Source organism: Littorina saxatilis, linkage group LG3, assembly GCF_037325665.1.
Source record: "Littorina saxatilis isolate snail1 linkage group LG3, US_GU_Lsax_2.0, whole genome shotgun sequence".
Lineage (NCBI taxonomy): Eukaryota > Metazoa > Mollusca > Gastropoda > Littorinimorpha > Littorinidae > Littorina > Littorina saxatilis.
In genome coordinates this window covers 28894994-28903694 of record NC_090247.1, presented here as the reverse complement: position 1 = coordinate 28903694, position 8701 = coordinate 28894994, and the positions used below count along the sequence as shown (strand labels likewise).

General features: G+C 48.8%; 1 protein-coding gene across 1 annotated transcript; it reads right to left on the bottom strand.

Annotated features, from left to right (window-relative positions):
- Window positions 1-6141: 6141 nt before the first annotated feature.
- Window positions 6142-7038, bottom strand: LOC138960903 (histone H2A-like). Its single transcript, XM_070332537.1, has one exon. The coding sequence runs from the start codon at window positions 6927-6929 to the stop codon at window positions 6447-6449; it is 483 nt and encodes a 160-aa protein (XP_070188638.1). The 5' UTR covers window positions 6930-7038; the 3' UTR covers window positions 6142-6446.
- Between the last annotated feature and the right edge of the window lie 1663 nt (window positions 7039-8701).

Genomic DNA, 8701 nt, shown 5'->3' with positions numbered 1-8701 from the left:
GGTGATCAGAGTTTAGTGGGTCAGGGAACGTGCACCAGTCAGTGCACGCCCCTAACTCCGGGCTGATAAACGACAGGTCAATGGCACTCGGAATCCCCGTTGGTAAGTCAGGGATCCTTGTGGCCGACCCGTCGTTTAATAAAACTAGCTCAGAGTCAATTAGGTTTACAGCTAATTTACTCACGGAGTGCATACGGACTCGCTTGTCTGAGTTCCAGAGGCGGTCGCGGTCGTTGAAGTCACCAACGACCAGCCAGCCGGAGGTATTGCAGGTTAGGTTTTTAATCCACGCCGTGGTGTCAAGCCCCGGGCAGCCAGCTGCGTAATAGACGTTAACAATGTTAAGTTTTCGCTGGTGCCGCAGGGCTATCTCCACGACGCAGGAATTACAGTTTTTATAGCTAGTTACAACAGGGGAGATGGGGGTATATTTAATTCCTTTTTTAATGTAAGTTGCTACCTTAATGTGTGAAGCCCTGTTAGCCAGGTCAGTCACAGGGGGGTAGTAGTAGCCCTCAAGTTCTGGTAATTTATTATGATAACATTTTAAACTTTGTAGGGCCAGGATATCATAGTGTTTCTGTTCTAGTAATCTGGTTAGCTGGGTTAAGGATGTATTTATAGCCCTGCAGTTCCACTGCAGGACGCTGACATTTTTGGACTGTTTATTTGCTCTTGGAGCCTCCTCTGCCATTAAAAACAGGAAGACAAATATAGAGCAGAGCAAAGGGGTTAATCGGTTGGCGTTGTAGGCCATTAAAGGGCTGCTTTACATTGGAAGATTTCTTTAATCGTCAGTTCCCTCGCGCCGGCCAGTGAGCTCAGCGCTATGAGGGCACCGTCCGGCGCGAGGGGTGCGGTAGCTTGACCGGTGAATCTGTTATATACGTCAGCCAGGGAGTCGATGAGGGCCCCAGGGCTTTGTTTGTCCCTTGCGTCCCACATGAATGTGAGACATTGTTCAAGGAAGCCCCGGAGACCCCTCTCCTCCCTTGGCAGTGGCTGGTCGTTAATCTTTTTGAGTACGTCCCGAGCAAGTTCCCTTTCGGCCTTGGCTCGCTCGAGACGTACCTTCTCTTGGAGGCCCTCCTCGACCCGCCGCATCACCTTTTCGACAATGGTGTCGACGGCGACGTCGGCGGGAGAGGGGTCCACGCTCTGGTTAATTGCTGTCTTTTTTTGGGTCACCCGGGGCAGACGCTCGGAACCGGCCTTGTTTATTTTGGGGCTGGCTTCGACAGTGATGACGCAGCCGGGTGGGGCCTTAATGGCCGAGGGGGGATCCGGCCCCAAGTCCTCTGGGTCCCCGACTTTTTGGACCGCCACCACATTTTTGTACGATCGTTTTGGGGTGGAGGTTGGACGACTCCCGAGGGGCTGCTGCGTCCTCCAGAAGTCGTCCCGTTGTTCGGGGGGGGACTGGGGTACCTGGGCCGCACGGGCCTCTATATTGTTGAGGGCGACCTTCCGCGCTCTGTTCAGGGCCTCCGAGTAAGGGATATAGGACGCGGCACGGATCCTGTTTGCCGCAGCCCGCACCCTATACTCGGGGCACCCCTGGTAGGCAGCGGAATGGTCGCCCTTGCAGTTGACGCAGGCTCTTGGTTTCTCGCACCCGTGACCGTCATGCCCACGGGTGGCACAGCGGGCACAGGTAGCAACCTTAGATCGGCACTGTGACTTCAGGTGGCCGAGTCTGCTGCACATGGTGCAGCGTTTTACGGGGCAGGCATAGGGCTCCACCCCGTACAGCTCCCCCTCGAGCACGACACTCTCTGGGAGTACCGCCGCCCTGAAGCACAGGCGAACAGCGGTAGAGGGGTTACCGTCCCTGTTCTTAAGCCTGGTCATGAATTTCAATGCTGTGGGGCCCTTCTCAAGAAGGTCCCCACTCGCAGTGCGAATTCTGATTTTGATGTTCATCTCCCTCAGGTCCGCTTGGGAATGAGAGAGAGGCACCGCTTTAATAACTCCGTCTGTGGTGGCCTCAGGGACAACACAGTTGACCCCGATTCCCCCCAGATCGGTAAGGGCTGCCAGCCTGGTCTGCTGCTTGGCACTTGTGCAGCCGACCAGAAACTTGTTGTTGGAGATGCCTCTCACCGAGAGGATCTCCCCCACTGCCGCGCTGAGGACCTTGAAACGTCCCAACCCCACCCCGAGGAGTGTGGCCGGACCGCTCTTCGTGTCCTCAACGATGACGGGGAAACGGAGAAACTCTGGTGGAGGGCTTGGGTTTTTTTTGAACAGTTTTTTTCTGGCGCCCATGCGCGTCTGATTGTTTTGGTGGGCTTGGTTTTTTATGTTTGTATTTTGGGTTGAGCCCTTGGGAGCAGGTGCCTTGGGAGCAGATGCCCCCTCGGACCCAGCTTTTTTGGAGATTGTTTGTGGAGAGGTGCTCTGCACGGTGGTGGTACCACTAGTGGTGTCCCCCTGTGAGCAGTTTTTCTTATCCTTTTTTTTGGTGGTTTTTGGTTTTTTTTTTGGTTTTTGGAACACCCAGACCGACTGATCCGGGACCTTCTCCCCAGGGGGTTTGGTCCCGGGGGCAGGCGGGTCTGAGGCCCCAGCCCCCTCCGTGTGGTCGTCCCCGGGTGAGCCCAATCTCTTCCTCTTGGACGGAGAGGACAGGCACGGGGAGAAATCGGTCATCCTCTCCATCTCCTTCCCGTGAAAACGGAACGGGGTGGAAGTAGGAGGGGATGCCATGCTATTGTCCGGTGACTCAGGTGACTCCGAGTTATCTAACGTGGCCATCGGTGAGCCGAAGCTCCACGTCTTGAGGTCTAGTGGCAAATCTGCCACCAGACTATAGTTAAAATCGAGTGGTCTATACCCACTGCTCATTCGTAAAACAACAGGCACACACGTCAACAGGCAGACAGATCAAACAACAACAACAACCACAACAACAACAAAACAACAACACAAAGAAAAAAAAAAGAAGAAAAAAAAAAAAAAATGGAGGATGAGGGATGAAGTGTTGACAGGGGAGAGTATGGGGGGACTGCCTCGCTCTACGAAGTCGAGTCCGAGGACCGTGAGGTGAATGAACAATGAGGATGAGACCACCTATAAGAATGCACTGGAGCTTGGTAAAACAAGCTTGTTAAGATTTTGATAAAAAGTTATAAAAGGGCTTAACCAGATTGGCTGTGATAGCTTTGGCCTTGGCCTGTGACACGGCGAAAGAGGAAAAAAAAAAAAAAATAGGGTAGTGGATCTAGGGGGGGGGGGGGGGGGAGGGAACCACTACATGGCTAGTCAGATAGCGGGAAGGAGGGGGTGAGTACTACCGTAGCAGTGAAGTGACGTGAAGTGTGGTTGGGCGGGGTGGTATAGTGTAGTGGCGAGAAGAAGAGTGGTGAGCGAAGGGTGTAGAGGTCACGGAGGGTAGAGGGTGAGCGAAGAAAGTGGTGGTGTGGTGTAGTGTAGTGGTATGGTGAAGAGACGAGTGGTGGTGGGCGTGGCGGTACTGCGTGCAGGGTAGATGTTGGGCGATGGTGAGCGAAGTGACGTCACACAAAGGACGCAAAGCAAAAGTTATTGAATACGCTGGGTGTCACACAGCACAAAAGCACAAAAGCACAGAAACACAGAGCGCAGGCAAAGCAAGCAAAAGCACAAGCAAAAGCAGGCAGGCAAACGCTAGTACACAATCCTGGTTAAGCTTAGTAGGGTAGGATCTATATTTTTTTTTCCCACATATTTTTTTCCTTGGATCTCGCAACCGAACCAAAAAAGCTTCCCTTCCCTTCGCTTCGCTTCGCTTCTGGTTCTCAGCTCGCCGGCGCAGCCGCCTTATATACAGCAGACGCGGGCCCGTGAGAAAGCAAAACACCGCTCCACAAGCGTGAACTTTGATTGGCTGAGAGAGCGAAGAGTCGCCTCGCTCTATTTTCACACCCACTGTCTGTGTCTGTGTCTGTGTCTGTGTCACTGGTCACTGTCACTGGTCACTGTCACTGGTCACTGTCCACTGTCCACTGTCACTGTCACTGTCACTGTCACTGTCACTGTCACTGTCAGCAAATGTCTTCAGCTCAAGTAAAACACATCATATCTCAAATTGCTCATACCCAGCCCCAACCTGCAATGTGAAAAGTCTGTGTGGCAGGAATTGCAGCTATATGATCATTTAGATACATTGCTGCAAAGAAGGACATCATTATCATTATCATTATAGCCTGCGGCACATCGATTCAAGTTGTACATTCTCCATGTGAATGTGATGCAACTTGAAGCCTGCTCACTTGAAACGTTGCTTGTTGGCGTAGCAACTCGATTCACCTTACCTTCTTCGTCTTCTTGTTCTTGTTCTTGTTCTTTTTGTTCTTGTTCTTGTTCTTCTTCTTCTGCCTTCGTGGGCTGAAACTCCCACGCACACTCGTGTTTTTGCACGAGTGGAATTTTACGTGTATGACCGTTTTTTCCCCGCCATTAAGGCAGCCATACGCCGCTTTCGGAGGAAGCATGCTGGGTATTTTCGTGTTTCTATAACCCACCGAACTCTGACATGGATTACAGGATCTTTTCCGTGCGCACTTGGTCTTGTGCTTGCGTGTACACACGAAGGGGGATACGCCACTAGCAGGTCTGCACATAAGTTGACCTGGGAGATCGGAAAAATCTCCACACTTAACAGGCCGGGCCTGGATTCGATCCCTCGACCTTCCGATTACTAGAGGCCGACGTCTTACCACCCCGCCACAGCGCCCGTCGGATTCACCTTATCAATTAGGCTTCACATTCACTTGTCATCCACGTTTGTTTTGATGCGATCACCTACCGTAGGCAGGGTTCAGGCAGGCACCCGTGGTGCATGTGGTTGTTGGACAAAAGCGTTTTTGTGGCTGTGATTTGTGCATGCCTTGACTATTTTCATCTGTACAACATTGTGTATGTATGTATGTATGTATGTATGTATGTATGTATGTATGTATGTATGTATGTATGTATGTATGTATGTATGTATGTATGTATGTATGTATGTATGTATGTATGTATGTATGTATGTATGTATGTATGTATGTATGTATGTATGTATGTATGTATGTATGTATGTATGTATGTATGTATGTATGTATGTATGTATGTATGTATGTATGTATGTATGTATGTATGTATGTATGTATGTATGTATGTATGTATGTATGTATGTATGTATGTATGTATGTATGTATGTATGTATGTATGTATGTATGTATGTATGTATGTATGTATGTATGTATGTATGTATGTATGTATGTATGTATGTTCCTGATATGACTTTATCTATGTGATTTGCTGGATGGCACAAAGCAGCCTCTGCCTGATAATAATAAAACAAGTCGCGTAAGGCAAAAATACTTTTTCAGCAAGACCGTATATTCGTAGCATCGTAAGTCCACCGCTCGTGGCAAAGGCAGTGAAATTGACAAGAAGAGCGGGGTAGTTAGTAGTTGCGCTGAGAAGGATAGCACGCTTTTCTGTACCTCTCTTCGTTTTAACTTTTTGAGCGTGTTTTTAATCCAAACATATCATATCTATATGTTTTTGGAATCAGGAACGGACAAGAAATAAGATGAAAGTGTTTTTAAATTGATTTCGAAAATTTAATTTTCATCATAATTTTTATATTTTTAATTTTCAGAGCTTGTTTTTAATCCAAATATAACATATTTATATGTTTTTGGAATCACAAAATGATGAAGAATAAGATGAACGTAAATTTGGATCGTTTTATAAAAAAATTGCTAAAACAAATACATCCGGGGATATCATTCCCAGGAACTCTCATGTAAAATGTCATAAAGATCGGTCCAGTAGTTTGGTCTGAATCGCTCTACACACACACACACGCACAGACAGACAGACAGACAGACAGACAGACAGACAGACAGACAGACACAGACAGACACAGACACACAGAGACACACCGAGACACACAGACACAGACACACACAGACACACACACACACACACACACACACATACACACACACACACACACATACATACATACATACATACATACATACATACATACATACATACATACATACATACATACATACATACATACATACATACATACATACATACGACCCTCGTCTCGATTCCCCCTCTATGTTAAAACATTTAGTCAAAACTTGACTAAATGTAATGAGGGTTTATTAATTTTAACCCTTGGTCTATTCGCACTTTCATGACGACTTGTTGTGATGCTGATTATTATTGAATTTGTGTATGTGTAATGATGTTGTTTACGTCTGAATTGTGTAGTGGCTATAAGTAATAACAACCCCCAAAACGGCTGGGACATTGACGACAAAAAACAAAACCAAAACAACACAACACCACTTTTTCACTGGCAAAGCAAGCAACGAGACGTCTATCTCTCTTGGGAAAAAATAGGTGGTCCTGAGAAGGACCTGTTGTAGAAGAAGGTGAAAGAGGCAAAGTTGTTATGCCTTGCCACCGGGAGCCTTGGTCTGGGACTTCTTGGGCAGAAGCACAGCCTGGATGTTGGGCAGCACACCACCCTGGGCGATGGTCACACCCGACAGAAGTTTGTTCAACTCCTCGTCGTTGCGGATGGCCAGCTGCAGGTGACGGGGGATGATTCTCGTCTTCTTGTTGTCGCGGGCAGCGTTGCCTGCCAACTCCAGGACCTCAGCGGCCAAGTACTCGAGCACGGCAGCCAGGTACACGGGGGCACCGGCACCCACACGCTCGGCGTAGTTGCCCTTGCGCAACAGACGGTGGATACGACCCACGGGGAACTGAAGTCCAGCACGGGACGAGCGAGACTTGCTCTTTCCCTTAACCTTTCCTCCTTTGCCGCGACCAGACATGATGCAAGTTGGATGATGTTTGAAAAATTCGTACGCAAAGCGAACGAATCCAATAATGCCAACGCCGACGCGACCGACCCCTTTTATACCCATCACTAGCCCTCCAACTGCACGTCGAGTCAACGGCAAAATCCACCAATGGCGAGCGCCCCTTTGGCGGCACTGCCGGCGCGAGTGTTTGCGCACTGTATAAAAGAGCGCGGTCGGCTTGGCACGTGCTTGTTGGCTTCGACTGTTGGATCGGGTGCGAGATCCGGGAAAAAGAATAATATAAAAAAAAGAAACCTCTGTGACTATGTTCTTCTAACCTGCTTGGCTCTGTGCCTACTGTGCTTGCTGTTGTGCTTGTTGACTTTCGACTTCTATCTGTGATATCCAGCTTGTGTATTTTGTGAACCTTTGCTGTGCTTGCTTTATTTAACTATCCTGAACCTCTAACTCCTCTTTTCCTGTGCTTACATGTGTCTTGCTCGTCGTTCACCCACCCACCCACCATTTTGTGTGCGTGCCATAGCTTTTCGCTCACCGCTACCCTGCCACTGCGTGCTGCACATCACGCCACGCCCACTTCGCCACGTTACTACTACTTCATACCACTACACTTCACTTCTCTTCACGATCCCTACGGTATTTTCCCACTTTTTCACCCTATAGCCACCTAACGGAACTTGCCACAGACCAAATTGCTAAATTCTGGCTAGCTGGAACCATAGTAACTCCTGAAAATAACTTTCCCACAGCAGATACCCTTGTTTATATTCAGTCCAGTGTGTGGCCGCTGTAGCAGGTAGTGGTTGTCTCCCTTGTCCTGTTCGTCTTGTGCATGTGCTGTAGTGGTCGTCTCCCCTTCTCCACTGATTGTGTCCCTAGTCTAAGTCGCAACAGCCAGGCTGGGTTGGAAGTCCTCTTATGATATCTTACCTACAATTTTAACAAGCTTTTTATGAAGCACCATACGTGATCTTATCCCATACCCATACTCACTCCCCCCAATACTTTTACAGGTGGTTTCATGCTCATCGCTCACTCACCTCATGGCCCTTGGGCTTGATCTCGATTAGCGAGGCAGTCCTCCCATCTACCCCCTCGCCACCACCTCACCCCTCATCACCCATTGGTCCTCCCCCCCACCCCCCACCCCCCCTCTAAATTTTTTTTTTTTTGTTTTTTTTTTTGTTTTTTGTTTTTTGTTGTGGTTGTTGTTGTTGTTGTTGTGGTTGTGGTTGTTGTTGTTGTTGTTGTTGTTGTTGATGTTTTGATGTTGAGTAAATGAGTAGTGGATACAAACCACTAGTTTTTAATTACAGTCTGGTGGCAGACTTGCCACTGGACCTCCATACTTGGAGCTTTGGCTCGAACATGGCTTCTCTTGATGTATCAGAGTCGCCGGAGTCACCGGATAATACCATGGCATCTCCCCCCACCTCCACCCCTTTTCGATTCCACGGAAGGGAGGTGGGGAGTGAGTCCGGGGCATCCTTTTGCTCGGCCAATCCCCCTCCACCAAAAAGGAAGAGAGAGGACTCCAATGGAAAAAACCACACAGAGGGGACTGGGAGTCCCATCCCGTCTGGCTCCGGGACTGAACCCCATGTGGGGAAGGCCCCGGACCAGTCGGTTTGGGTCTTCCAAAAACCAAAACAAAAGAAGAAAAAAAATGGTAAAAAAACCAAAAAACCAAAAGGCGCACAGGGGGAGGCCACCAGTGGCACCGCCGCTGCGCAGAGCACCTCTATACAAAACATCATTGAAAAGGCTGGGCCCGAGGAGATTTCCTCCTCAGCGGGCGTGGCCCCCAAAACAGCAAAAAACACAAACCCAACAACTCAAAACAGTCAGAAGCGCATGGGCGCCAGGAAAAAACT